Genomic DNA, 14440 nt, shown 5'->3' with positions numbered 1-14440 from the left:
ATGTGCTGTTGTTTTACAAATTATATATTAAAAAAAAGAAGAAAAAAAAAGCTTAACATCATAAACTATACACACCATCAGCCGGAATAGTGTAAATCAATATCAGGCTCTGCTTCTATGTCACATAGGATATCACAATATTTAATATCGTCCGTTTCGTATTTTAAGAATACATTTAACAAACTTATTATTATTATTATTATTATTATTATTATTATTATTATTATTATTATTATTATTATTATTATTATTATTATTATTATTAATGTTTTTGTAAGCACTCGAGCACACTTTACAGGAACACAATGAATAAGGCAACAGCTAAAAGCAAATAGATTATAATTATAAAATACATGTTCTGCTGTATTTAAAATTGAAACGTTAAAAATATAGAGTCGACACAATACGCTGTCATGCGCGACTTTTTCCTCCAGATGTGTGCGTCCCCTTGTTTCCAGTCGGACACAAAAGGGACGGACACCAAACAGCCACGTAGTAAAAGGTGAAGCTCCCAGAGCGGTGAGCATTTTTCTGTCATTTCGAGCGTTTTGACGAGCCTGTCACTTTGAAATTTGCACGCCGGTGTCTAGACACGTTTTCATCACGAAGCGTGGCGGCTGATTTATTTGAATCAGCTCAAACATTCGCTCCTCCGCACAGGCGTTGGCGCTCGCAGCTAACTAGTTAGCAATATGTAGCTTGACATGTCTGGTCGTAAACAGCAGCCTGGCTACTTTGCTAGCCGTGTCGCTAGCAGGCAGGGCACCTTGTTTTGTGTGTCTTTCCCCGAAGCCTGCGCTTGTCATCAGTCGACTGAGCTTTACCACACCGGGGCTCTGCGGAAGAGCAATCCACGTTCACCTTTCTTTCAATGGACGTGTCTTTTCCGCAAAACTGGTTGATCCAGCTAGCACGGCAACACTTTCCCCGGCGTCAAATGTTATCATAAGCTGGCTTTTAAACCGCGTTAATGTTCAACAACTTTGTCTGTAAAGTGTAAATTACGTAATTTACATTTGTCGAACTGTCAAGCATTCACGACAAGCGAGTCGGACGCTTTTCCCACCCATTTGCTCATGCATTTGTCGTGACATATGCATACACTGCTGCTAGCTGATGAAATGAATCGGCTGCTCTACGACAATGTTCAGATGTGCATGTTGAGCGTTTGTTTTACATGCCGACAACATTTATCCGTGTCTTGAACAGGCCTGAAATCACATGTCTGTCTGTCTGTCTGTCGGTCGGTGCTACTGTCAGACACGCTTGTGTTTATTTAGGGGGGGTGGTGAACAGTCTGCTGGTCAGTTGATTCTATAATTAACCCACACGCACAATCCACTTAAGCAACAAACCAGCGCGTTGACTTAAGCTGCGGTTTAAATCAAAGCTGACTTATTGCATAACGTCATTGCAACCATGTTTGGAGCGGCAGTCTCGTTTTTGGCAACTCTTGGTGGTGATATTGTTTGGGAGAACAAGCTGAAAATGCTGTGCTGTGTGTGGAAAGTGAACGTTCTCTTCTCCTCGGCCCTGTCAGAGTTTCCCTGGGCATCGACGGGCTCCCGGCTGAACCTCCAACAACTGAGATGGCTTTGTGAGAAGTCCCCGTTCAGGTTGCGCGACACCAGGAAGTTTCTCCGCAGAAATGGACCGAAACGAATCTGGCGGTGTTCAAATGGAGACTAAAGGTCGTCTAGAAGCTCCGCTCACTAATGCCAAAGAGGCTGGAGACCACTCGGTGGAGGGCGAAATGCAGGAGAAATCGCAGAGCGCAGGAGATATTATTCACAATGGTGAGTAGCCACAGCTCGCATGGATCTGTAGAACAGGGCCATCCCTGAATGTGATGCCTTTAGGTTCTTTATTCCTGCTTCAACCTTTTTTCATTACTGCTGAGCAGCATACAGAACCACAAGGTGTTTGATATGAAATCCATCGTTTTCAAGGACATGCAGCCTTATTGTAGACTTATTCCAATTCAGTAGCAAGCGCTGTCGTCGTTGACGTTGCGGTCCTTCGTGAAGAAAAGAAAATGCGTCAGCGTTCCTGGTGTTGCCTCGCTCATTGTTAACCAGTTGAGCTGCGCTCGCCGATCTTCAGACTGTATTCGCCTGAAGGGATGAGGCTGTCGCATTTTCATCCAGTGCTTGTATCCTGCTATGCTTGACCTGTTTCGGTGTCTCCACCAAGGCCTCTGGCGTTCTCCGCTCCTCGAGACTAATGTGTTAAATGTCCGAGCTGAATTCTAATTGCTTATTACTCCGGTCACACCATGCATATAAATACTGTTGTTACCCTCTGGTATTCAATGCGAGCCAAAATTCACATCAACCAAATAGTGTTACTGTTTGTGTTTCATATTGCAGTCTTTCACTGGTCGGCTATTTTCTTCTCTGACATTGCATCCAAGTCAATTTGTTTTCCATTATGCAATGACTTTTCTCTCCACTCGTCGTGGTTGAGCTTCGTTTGTCGGCTGAAGGCTTTGGCACCAACGGCAAATAAGAGCTGTCATCAGTATTTGATTGAACAGTTGCTATGCTGTTAGCTCAAACAAAACATAACAAAGAAACATGTCATGGCTTTTTTTCAGCGAAGCTCTTGTTCCAGAGAAGGACAGAAACTCAAGCAAAGAATCAAACATGCCAAAAAAACAAAACAAAAAAAACAAGTGTGTTTTTTTTTTGGTAGGTGTTAGTCCAGGACTTTTCATTGCGGTCCCTGATGTTCCTAAAGTCGTAAGGTCTGCAAATCAATGAATAAATATTCTAAAATTGGCACGACGGTCTGACGGCTCATCCAGCAGTTCATCACAGTCAGCAGAGTCTCCTTGTCACCCTGCAGCTTCACTCTGACCTTCAGCTCGTGTGCTTTGTCTATGTGTCTATGCGTGTTGACAAGGTTGCCCGTCCAGCATGCCACGTTGAATCCTCTCCCTTCCGAGCTCCGCTTGGCAAGACCTCGTCAGCAGCCCTGCTCCTCTGTCTGTCCTCTCAGGTCCTGTCAATCCCGACGCGATGCCAAACGGTGACGGATTGGCGGAAGGCCTCGGCGCTGCGGGGGGCGGGAACCTGAATCTGAACGGGGCCCTGCTCCCCGCAGCTCCTCCGCAGAGCAGCAGCTCCGCCCTCGGCTCCCGGCCCCAAGGACCCCCCCCAGGTGTGGGATCTCATGCATCTCATCCACCCGTGACGCTAGCGAAGTCAGAGGGAGATAGTGCTGAGGCGGTCGCGGTTCACGCGACTGACTCATTGCAGTCGCTCAGGCTCAGTATGCCTATGCAGGAGACTGAACTGTGTAAGCATATAAACCTCCGTGCAGTGAATCCCCTCCACTCCCCACCCCTCCTAATATTAATAACCTGGTTTTACTGTCAGTTCTTGTTGTTGTTGTTGTTGTTTGCATTTTGAACTAATTCCTGCATCCCTTTTGTGAAACCCTTGTTTGTGTGGGAATGTGGTTGCAATGTTAACCGAGGTTAATTCCTTCCTGCATCTCACGATCGTCATTTGAACGGACGCTGACGGCTCGGCGTGGGCGTTTTGTTTTGAACTAATACGACCACTGATCTGAAACTAATCTCTCGATCAAGGCATTTATTTTTTTGTGCGTGTGGTTTTATAAAGTCAAAACTATGGAAGAGGATTAGGGCCAGAGGAAGAGAGAGAAAAAAAAAAATCAAGATCGACCCCCCCTGCCCCACAAGTTTCCAATTTTGAAATTAAAGTCGAAATTTTGAGAATAAAGTTGACATAAAAAAGATGAAATTTCATAAATAAAATCAATTCCTTGCCATTAATGTCAATGTGAAGTAAGTCAAGATGTTGAGAATAAATTGATTACTGTGGGTGAAACTGGTGGGACACTTTTCGGCAGTTTACTTTTAACTGTGGCTAACTGGGTTAATCCACCATCCGTCCAGTCTACTTGCCAGTCTTTTTTTGAACGTCGACTTTATTCACGAAATGTCATCTTTTTTACGTCAACCTTTTTCATGAAATTTTGACTTTATTCACAAAATTTCAACTTAAAACTCAAAATGAAAACTTAAGTAAAAATCTTCTTTCCGTAATATGTTTTCTCTTCTTGTGGCCCTGATCCTCTTTTGTACAAAACACAAGTCATTTATGTCTCAAGTATTTAAGAAAACCTGCCGCATGCTCTTAAAATAAATAGCTGGTGGTGGGTAAAATGCTGATTTTTTTTTTTTAATAGTCTTGGACACTTCTTACAAAAAGGTTCTTGTACAAATACTTGTGATGATTGGGAGGGGGGAGAACAAAAAAATCCTTTCACAGTCTACCCCCAATCTGCCCAGTAGCTAACTCCAAGCCGTCGCTGGAGATGGAGAACGAGGAGAAGATCCGCCTGGAGGCTCGCCGGCGTCTGGAGGAGCAGCTCAAACAGTACCGAGTGCAGAGACACAAGGAGAGAGTGAGTCCGCTGCCCCTGCTGGACTCTGCAAAAATAAAAAATCAACTAAAGCAGCGTGCATGTGCATTTCTATATAGATGAGCTGTAAGGAAAATAAATAAGCACACAATTTTTTTTAAGAAAGGGAAAAAACAGAAGTCCAAGGCCTCTCGGCACTCACTGTAGTTCTGGCTTCTGTCTTGCATTTGTGCATCTTCTCACTTCACTGCAGCAGCCTGTGTTTATTCATTTGAACAGAATAAAACCAAGAGACAATTTTCCTTCTTTTTTTTTTTCATTTCAATCTGTCCCCAGTCTCATCGCACCTCCTCCAAGAGCAGGCCTTTCAGCACCCTGGACCCGGAGCTTATGTTGCATCCCGAGGCTCTGCCCAGGGCGAGCACTGTTGCCATGACAACGGAGTATTCCTTCCTGAGGACCAATGTCCCCCGTGGTCCCAAACTGGGCAGCTTGGGAATCCCCCCTCCCAAAGAGAAGAAGTCCAGATCGCCGCGGCCGAACAAGATCCACTCCTTGGCCGACTACAAGTCACCTGAAGGCGATGGCGGAGGTGGAGGAGGTGGCGGAGGAGGTGGTGCGATCACGGCCGACAGCACCACCAGCTCGCTCCAGTCCACAATCAGCTCGGTGTCCACCCTGTCGGAGGTCAGTGTGATGTCAGAGAGCAGTGCCTGCGACGCGGACACGCGGCCAGGCTCCTCCCTCCTGGTCGGCGACAACGCCTCCGAGATGGACGGCAGCGAGTCGGGGACGAGGCCGGCCAACGACGGCAACGACAGCGACAGCTCGTCCTACAGCAGCGTCTCCACCAGGGGGACGTACGGCAGGCTGTCGGCGGCGGTGGAGCGGAGGCAGGGGCCGTACACGGTGGAGGGGAGGGAGATCGCCCCCGAGGCCATGGGACACTTCCCCTCCCTGCAGGAGGTGCTGCAGGCCGCCAGCGAGGAGCAGCAGCAGCTGGAGCTGGAGCAGGAGAGGGAGGGGATGTCGGAGCCTCGCAGCAGGAGGGACAGTTTCTCCAGCAGGTACGATTGGTTGCTTTACCCGACGGCTCGTCATAAAGAAAAACGGAATTCTTTCCTGATTATTAAAAGTCAGCCTAAAACGAAATGGCTTCAAACTATTTCAACTTTCATATCACTTTCCATTCCATTCCAAGTCCATTCTTCACCTTCACCAAAGCCTCTTCTCTACTAAAATGATGGCGCTCTTCTGCTTTTCAGAAAGCTCATGTTAAAATACCACAGCTGGATGTTCTGCTCCTCCATCTGAGGCGGCATCACAGCAACTTTGTCTTCATCCCCTTCTAAACGTGCACAGTCAATCGGCAAAACATCACGATACAAAGCTGTTTACATGTACATTTACTGTTGTTTGCCAGTGTTTCCTTGGAGAGTTCGGTGATGGGCCACGATGAACTGCTGCAGGTACTAAAGGAGAAGATGAGACTGGAGGGTCAGCTGGAGTCTCTGTCGTCAGAGGCAAATCAGGTATTTTCTAGATATTTTCTACTTCAGCAGCAGTCATCTCTTGTTGTAGAAATCCTTCCACAAATACAAACACATCATTATGTAAATAAATTCCACGTCACGCCCTTTCGCTAATGTACGCCTGCTTTTTCAATGGCAGCAAGACCTCTGCTCCGTGTTTCACCACGCTGACCTCCTGTCCTCCAGGCTTTAAAGGAGAAGATGGAGCTCCAGGCCCAGCTCGCTACTCTCAACGCTCAGCTGCAGGGCAAAGAGGAGGAGGCCCGCTTCAGCCAGGAGAAGCAGGGCTCGCTCGCCGCAGAGGTTGGTACGCTGCGGCAGAGCTGCGGCCAGCTGGAGAAGGCCATGGTGGAGCTTCAGGGCAACCTGGAGAGCAAGAACGCTGGCCTGGCGTCTCTGAGCAATGACCTGAAAGTGGCCGAAGACCAGTACAACAGGCTGATGGGGAAGGTGGAGGAGATGCAGAGCGCCGTGGCCTCCAGAGACAACAGTGGTGAGTGACCGTTGGTGAAGCATCCCGAATGTTTTGTCGGCGAAAAAAAATCACTGAGGCCTCGCCCTGCACTGTCGCAGTTCACGAGTTGCGTCAGCAGACGACGGCTCTCCAGAACCAGCTTCAGCAGGTGCAGCTGGAGCGCAGCACACTGCAGAGCCGGCTGAAGACGTCCCAGGCGGAGATCGACTCGCTGCAGCAGGTCCGGCAGTGGTACCAGCAGCAGCTGGCTCTGGCGCAGGAGGCCAGAGTGCGACTGCAGGGAGAAATGGCCAACATGCAGGTGCGGCTTGATGCTCAGAGGAGGAGAATTTGCAACCAGACAACAAGACTTTTTGTTGACACGGAACTACTGCTTCCCCTCCTCTCCCTTCCCTTCCGCTCGGCAGGCAGGGCAGATGACTCAGATCGGTGTGGTGGAACATCTGAAGCTGGAGAACGTGACCCTGTCGCATCAGCTAACCGAAACCCAGCACCGCTCCATCAAAGACAAGGAGCGCATCGCTGTTCAGCTGCAGAGCATCGAGGTGCTGTGTGTGTGTGTGTGTGTGTGTGTGCGTGCATGCGTGCGTGCGTGTGTGTGTTAATCTAATAAGGCTCTATAGATGTTTTAAAGTCAATGTTCAGACAAGGAACCTGGTCAAAAACAAATGTTGGAAACCTTATACTACTGCAAGCGAAGTTTGTGTAAAAACAATGTTTCTTTTCCGTGACTTCAGGCTGACATGCTGACCCAGGAAGCTAATTACAAGCAGATTCAGGACGCCAAGGCCATGGTGGAGGACGATCTGCAGCAGAAACTGGAGGAGTTTGAGGAGGAGCACGACCGTCTGCAGAAGCTGGCCAACACAGCTAGCGGCCTGGAAAGGGACCTGGAACTGGTACTGACAGCCGGACAAACCTGATCACTGCCATTTATTCTCCCAGCTTTGCCTTGAATGTGTTTCTCCCTGTGCAGGTGAAGTTGACCCTTTCCCAAAGGGACGAGCAGCTGCAGTCCCTTCAGAAGGAACACCTGGAGCTCATGCGCCAGCTGACCACCACTCAGGAAAACCTGCACACCAAAGAACAGTCCATCAACCAGCTGGAGGCCCGGTACCTGGAGCTGGAGGCCCAGCTGGCGGAGCTGCAGACCGAGTCCAGCGCCAAGGACGACAGCATACAGTTCCTCCAGAATGAGAAGATTGTCCTGGAGGTGGCGCTGCAAGCAGCCCGGGCGGACAAGAGTCAGCTCGACGAGAACGCCGAGCGGCTCGGTGAGGACGTTCTGGTGGCTTCAGACGTCTTGGACCAGCTCAGGCAGGAGGTCCAGGTCAAAGCCGGCCAGGTGGGAGCCCCTCACCTTTTCTAGTCACGCTTTGAAGATGTTCAGCTTATTAACAATTGATTACTGTTGCTCCACGACAGATTGAAACTCTACAGCAGGAAAACAGTTCTCTGAAGAAACAGACCCAAAAACTGAAGGAGCAGTTTCAGCAGCAGAAGGTAAGATGGTCTTCATGTCTTACCTCTTTTCTTCTTTTTTTTTTAGATTTTTTTTTTTTTTAAAGCTTTGGGCATTTTTCAAACTGCTCGTCGGTGGATGGAGCAGCTGGCTCAGGATGATGCTGCCGCTGGAGAAGGAGGCTGCGCTACTGAGCCAGATGGCGTCTTCTGCTGCTGTGTGGCTGCTTGTTATACATGACGGGCCGCCGTGAAGGAGGCGGGGCTCATGACAGCCACATGACAGACAGGCGGCTGGATTTGACGTCTTTCATGGCTCAGGGCGTTGAGACAGCAGAGGGACTCTAGAGACTTCTGCAGGGTTTCCATCAAAAGCAAACTGAGGAATACCGAACTTTGTAATCTGTAGATCTCCTTTAATATTTGGTAAATCCTATGCTGTGTAACGTGACCCATTTTCTTATTTTAAAAAAAGTTGCTCGGTTTTAAAAAAGTTAATGCTTGGCGGTTTTTTGGTTTTCAAAGGTTGTTACAGCCGAATCACGACAACTCCAATATTTTACTAAAGATTCGTATCAGCTGCCTCAAACCAGACCTAGCGAGACCTTACGCTACTCAACAGGGGAACACACTCACCTCGCTTGTCGTCGTCGTCTTTCCAGGTGATGGTGGAAGCCTACCGTCGGGACGCCACCTCCAAAGACCAGCTGATCAGCGAGCTCAAGTCCACCAAGAAGCGCCTGCTGGCGGAGGTGAAGGACCTGAAGCAGGAGCTGCTGGCGGCCCAGGGGGAGAAGCAGAACGCGGCGCTGGAGCAGAGCCGCCTGCAGAAGGAGGTGGTGAGAGTCCAGGAGCAGATGAGCAGCCTGGAGGCTCATCTGCAGGCCATCCAGTCGGAGAGAGACCAGCTGGAGAGCCAGATCCAGGTCAGTGTGTGCAGCGGAACTTCGGCTGACGCAGCCGTGGAAATGTCAGCGTTTTGGTCGTGGGGAAAAACTGTTGTGTGGTTTTCTCCCCTCGTCAGACGCTGCAGTTTGATCGGAACCAGCTCGCGGCGGTGACGAACGAGAACGAAAGCTTGAGGAAGCAGGTGGAGCAGATGGAGGGAGAAGCCAAAAAGTGAGTCACGTGCTGGGCGGAGGTTGCGTGGACAGCGCCGCCGCCGCCTGGGATCTCGGGGCAAAGTGCTATTTTTGCGGAAGCGGAGGTTGCTTATGCAACATTCGACCTTCACATGAGTCACGTCAACTGCTTCCATCCACAGCAAAATAAAATTCAAATCTGTAAACTAAATGTGTTATGTTGAGAGTGGCAACACCTCCATCTTGTGTTCAAACATATATACTGTCTGCTTTGAGTGTCGGCCGTTAAGTTTTTCTATTTTCTGTCCCCCACCTAATAGGGCCATCTCAGAGCAGAAGGTGCGCGTGAAGCGACTGGGGACGGATTTGACCAGCGCACAGAAGGAGATGAAGGCCAAACACAAGGCCTACGAGAACGCCGTGGGGATCCTCAGCAGGAGGCTCCAAGAGGCTCTGACTGACAAGGAGACGGCCGAGGCGGAGCTGCTCAAACTCAAGGCCCAGGTGTCGGACGGAGGGAACAGCCAGGTCCTACAGGTACCTAGGCTCAGAGCCGGGAGAAAGGTTTTATGTTGGGGAAGTTCATGTTGCCTCCAGTGAGACCTCAAGAGGTGTTTCTTAGGTTAAAAACAACTGTATTGGATGGATTTTCTTTGAATCCAGTTGAACAGACCTATGGCATTTTAAATGGCCTTCATTTCTATGCAGCATGATTCTTGTGTTTGTCACCCAGGAGAAGATCAAGACGCTGCAGGCGGAGCTTCAAGTTGTGACCAACAGCAAGACGATGTTGGAAAAGGAGCTGCAGGAGGTGATCACGCTGACCTCCACAGAGCTGGAGGAGTACCAGGAAAAGGTGTTGGAGCTTGAAGATGAGGTAAAGCCTCGCTGTACTCACTTTGCGCCGCAGTGCTTTTGCTAAATTTTAATTTGGCTAAAAACGTAATTTTTTCGCAGCTTCAAGAGTCCCGGTGCTTCAAAAAGCGCATCAGAAAGTTGGAAGACGCCAACAAGAAGTTGGCACTGGAGCTGGAACATGAAAAGGGGAAACTGGCGGGTCTGGCTCAGTCCCACAATACTCTGCGTGAGCATTCAAACATTTTGGAGTCGGCCTTGGCCAAGAGAGAGGCTGATCTCGTCCAGCTCAACCTGCAGGTGAAAATCGGAGTTTGCTTCTTTTTGAACGTGCACGATTTCTTCATGAATAAAAAACTTTTTTTTTCTCTAACATTTTTTGTTTTCCTCTCTTTCCTCTCGTTTTTCAGGTTCAAGCTGTTCTGAAGCGTAAGGAGGAGGAGGACCAGCAGATGAAGCAGGTGGTTCAAAGTCTGCAGCTCGCTTTGGAAAAGGAGAAATCCAAAGTCAAAGATCTGAAGGAGCAGGTAGGAGCTCACGGCCAGCAGCAGGGTTTATCTTCTCCTTTGTACTGATGTAGTTTGAATACCACCTGCATGTCTTTTGCCTCTCAAATGAGCCCTGAGTGTCATTTCAATATATTTGACTGCTGTTTTTTAAACATGTGGCTCTATAAAACTAAAGGTCCTTCAAAGTAATGACCTGTGAAAACAAACTAATGGAAGTTAAAAGTTGATCACAGTCTCAATTTGAAAATTAATCTGTGAAAAAAAATCCTCCTGTAGCCTTTTTTCTTCCTTTTCCGCCTTCTTTAAAGAACGCTATAACTTGCTACCTCCACTAGGTGGCAGCAGCAAAGGCCGAAGCGGCTCACAACAGACGTCACTACAGGGCGGCCATGCTGGAGCTGTCCGAGATCAAGAAAGACCTGCAGGCCAAAGAGGACCTGGTCAAAGCGCTGAAGAGCGAAGCTCACAAACTCCAGTACGTGCACTCGCCTCCCAGCAAGGCAGTGTCAGGAGCAGGTCGACGCCTCGCCACTCACGCAGCAACTTGTACTTTGCAGGGCTCAAGATGAGCAGCACGCTAACGAGGTTTCCAGGTTCCAGGAGGAGCTGGCCGAGGCTCATTCGCAGCTCCAAATCCTCCAGAAACACCTGGACGAGGAGCTTTCCAAGCAGCCGCTCACCAACCAGGAGGTCTGGAGTTCAGCTGAAGTCTTTTACGAAAATGAAAGCTTTGTTTACATGTTCATCAGTTGGAAGCTGCCGAGCAACCAGCTCTCGTCTAATGCATCTGGTTTCGACGGCCAGGTTTTATCACCCATTGTAATTTTGTATGTATTTGACCGTGCGACCAGGTGGAGGACCTGAAGTGGGAGGTGGAGCAGAGGCAGAGGGAGATCGAGGCTCAGAAGCAGCAGCTGGAAATGATGGAGCAGTGTCACCACAGGGAGCTGGATAACCTACAGAAAGCTCTGCAGGCAAGTGCTGGATGAATAGAAAAAACAGGCCCCCCCCCCTCCCCGAGGCTTAGTTTCAACTACATGACATATCACCTGAGTGTGCCCTCATATTTCATAATATTTTGCTGAGAGATAAGAACAGTCATACAAACCAGCTACTTCCCCTAAGTTGTAAACGGCTCGTAAAGAAAAACTGGTCATGCTCTTTCTGGCTCTCAACTGCAGAACATTAAAGTGGAACTGGAGTCGGTGCAGGAGGGGCTGTGTGGCACCAGGAAGGACAAGTTCATGCTGCAGGCCAAGGTGGGCGAGCTGAGGAACAGCATGAAGACGGTGCTGCTGCAGAACCAGCAGCTCAAGCAGGACCTCAAGCAGAGTCGCCTGAGGAAGGTGGGGATTAGCGCCAGCTTTCTACCTCAGAGGTCACCGCATTTGCACATCTTTGGCTTCCAATGAAAAATATTGAGTAGAGATCTAACCTTTCTAGAAGTACTTAAGTCCTCTGGATACAGATGCAGTAAACACAATTTGGGATTGACGGGTATATTCTCACCAACACTTTCATCCAAAAGGTCTTGCAGCACTTCTGTTAAGATGCAAAGGAGCAACGTTTCTCCCCTTTTTGTACCGTTCGCTGTCTGGATAGAGAAACATCCAAACAAAGTTTGCAAAGTGAATTTGACATAATATGGGACCTTGATCGATTTGTGTAAACCACTAAATGCTTCAATTTAATTGCCATTTTGTTTATGTGTCAAGAAGTGTAACAAGCCAGTGTGGCACCACAACCCTGGACCACAGTCTGTGGCCAGTTTAGTTCCATCTAAATTGAAAAACACTGGTGTATTTTTCACTTTTGCGTGACCACAGTGGGTCCCAGCTGGCTTTTACCCCACTGGCTTGTACCCGTTTACATCTGTGAGTAATGCTTACTCATAGTCGTAATGATGACAAATGGCTAAATACATTTCTCTAATGGTGATTTTATTTTATTTTTTTTAATTTTTGGAGCAGCGTATGGAACTGAAGGGTGAGGGGAACCCATCCAACCCAGTAACTCCGGTAAAGATCCCAGACTGCCCGGTGCCTGCCTCCCTGTTGGACGAATTACTGAAACCATCCACTTCTGTGAACAAGGAGCCCCTCAACAACTTGCACAACTGTCTGCGGCAGCTCAAGTAAGCCCGAGTAAACCGTGCGGCGAGCGGCATGTAAATAATTCCAGATTAGACGCTTAGTGACGCTTTGTTGTGTTTACTCGCCCCTCTCAGGGAGGAGATGGACAGCCTCCAGAGGCAGATGGAGGAGCACACAGTAATAGTGCATGAGTCAATGAGCTCATGGCCAAACACCGAGGAGGATCTGGCTCAACTCGGGCTTCCAAACAACATCTCCAACTCACAAATGCCGCCCCACAGCAATGCAGAGGGAAATAATATTGATGCAGAGCAGCCGCAGCAGCAATTTTAACCGAGGAATTATTTTTTTTTTTCTCAGGCCAGTGGAGGGAGAGTGGAGTTTTATCCACAAAAGGCACTTTTTTTTTTTTAGCCTTTTTAAGTGTTCCCCACCTCTTTTCTTAACAATTGCTGCCAACATTTGGCATTCTCTCATCGGCACAAAAAATGCTTTCACTGAGTAATACTTTCTATACAACATAGCTTTATTTGTTTAGTTTTTTTTTATTTGATTTCTGATTCTGTTATGGGTTTTTTTCCAACATTATTTATTTAGCGCTCGGCAGTTACAGCTAGTTGGACAACCTCCAGAAGAGGATCTTCATCTTCAGCTCTTGATATTAAAGATTCAGATCCCTCATGCCAGTTTTGTTCCCCTATTGTAAATCAGCCTCGCCTAGGTATCGACATATTGTTCTCTAAGAAGGGTTTTTTTTTATGACAAACGAGCCGTTGTCCTGCACAGACTGGCAATGAACTGTTCTTCCATTTCTTTGTGCCTGTGTCTCAGTCAGGTCGCTCATGTCGATTTAACCAACGCTGTGGCACATCCACGCGGTTCCCGACCAGTCGGTGATTTCAACATCATCACTCCTTTTCATGAAGTTAAAATTTATGCACATTTGTGGTCAGTTTTTCTTTTCTTTTTTTTTAAAAAAAAAATATTATTTCTCTTGTTAAAATGCAGTGTTTTACTAACATTTGTTGTGACCATATCACCATGAGTTCTTAAATTCTAAAAAGAATTGAATCTCAGTTATGTGCGGAGGTGTTTTGTCTAGCATGGACTGCAGTATTTTGTACGCAAAAAAAAAGAAGCCTTAAGCAATCTTGAGTATGCTGTAAGGGATGGTGTGTGTTCCTGCTTAGGGCGTGTGCAAGATGTCTTTTGTCATGTTGTATATGTGTGTGAATCCCTGCTCAAAAAAATGTTTATTGTTATATACTGTGGATGCAATTGATTATTTGTCAGAGGGAGTAATGAGATGAAGCAAAAAAAAAAAAAAAAGTTCATTGTAAAGCAGGTGCAATCAAATGTGTTCTTTTTCTGTTACATTTGATACGTACTGTACTTACAGGAAGAAAAGTTTGACTGACCCTAAGAATACCTTCTACTTGTTTTAAGGCTGCTTCGTGGGATATGGGATAAGTTAAGTGTTTCCAGAGGTTAATATATATAAAAACGCATCTTTCTTTGTTTATGATTAAGAGGTCGTTATTGTTTAATGGTGTGATCAAAATGAAATATGTCAAACACCGAAAATAAACTGGAGGGAAATTCAGGTACAGTAGCACTAAAATTTCAGTAGAAAGGAGTGGTGGACGGTGCAGGAAGCTTTCTACTTGCCATTTGGCTGCAGCAGCCATGTATATCCATTCCTACACTAATGAAACGTGTGCTTTTTTTTTGTTTTTTCCCTAAAGGGACAGTTCAGAGTTTGAGGGCAATGCTTATGGATGCAAATAACAATATATTAACATACTGTGCTGATTAAAAAAATATTTTGGACTGTATTTTCCAAACTGCCTTTCACTGTAACATTGGGGAGCATCAATGACAACGTTTGCTTGGGAAAGCCAGAAGAATTTGCTCCTCTCCCCCACCCCCTCTCAAAAGGTTGGAATTGGTTCATTCCTTTACTATAATATTTGTGTTGGGAGACGTGATTGTATTTATCATAAAATTGCACTATTCATCTGCTATTGCTGTTTGTGCT

The 14440-nt window shown here is 47.3% G+C and overlaps 1 protein-coding gene across 2 annotated transcripts; it reads left to right on the top strand.

Moving 5' to 3' along the window:
- The first annotated feature begins 442 nt into the window (after nucleotides 1-442).
- golga3 (golgin A3) lies at nucleotides 443-14426 on the top strand. 2 transcript variants are annotated; one of them, XM_076048262.1, is made up of 24 exons: nucleotides 443-519; nucleotides 1541-1796; nucleotides 3001-3300; nucleotides 4325-4437; nucleotides 4732-5462; nucleotides 5819-5927; nucleotides 6114-6420; nucleotides 6501-6703; nucleotides 6810-6947; nucleotides 7140-7301; nucleotides 7379-7747; nucleotides 7828-7905; nucleotides 8526-8789; nucleotides 8888-8982; nucleotides 9266-9482; nucleotides 9679-9822; nucleotides 9903-10100; nucleotides 10211-10327; nucleotides 10645-10784; nucleotides 10867-10999; nucleotides 11161-11283; nucleotides 11491-11655; nucleotides 12280-12443; nucleotides 12537-14426. In XM_076048262.1, exons 2-24 carry the CDS (start codon nucleotides 1649-1651, stop codon nucleotides 12733-12735), a joined length of 4617 nt encoding a protein of 1538 aa, XP_075904377.1. In that variant the 5' UTR covers nucleotides 443-519; nucleotides 1541-1648; the 3' UTR covers nucleotides 12736-14426. The 2 variants fall into 2 exon arrangements, with proteins under 2 accessions (XP_075904377.1, XP_075904376.1); XM_076048261.1 differs by lacking the exons at nucleotides 11491-11655; nucleotides 12280-12443; nucleotides 12537-14426 and having other exon boundaries at nucleotides 3001-3162; nucleotides 11161-11313.
- The last annotated feature ends 14 nt before the right edge of the window (nucleotides 14427-14440 follow it).

The sequence above is a fragment of the Nelusetta ayraudi genome, unplaced genomic scaffold (genome assembly GCF_046127955.1).
Source record: "Nelusetta ayraudi isolate G7.1 ecotype Tasmania unplaced genomic scaffold, CSIRO-AGI_Nayr_v1 ptg000098l, whole genome shotgun sequence".
NCBI classification, from domain to species: domain Eukaryota; kingdom Metazoa; phylum Chordata; class Actinopteri; order Tetraodontiformes; family Monacanthidae; genus Nelusetta; species Nelusetta ayraudi.
The sequence above is the reverse complement of the archived record's forward strand: the minus strand, read 5'-3'. Positions and strand labels throughout refer to the sequence as shown.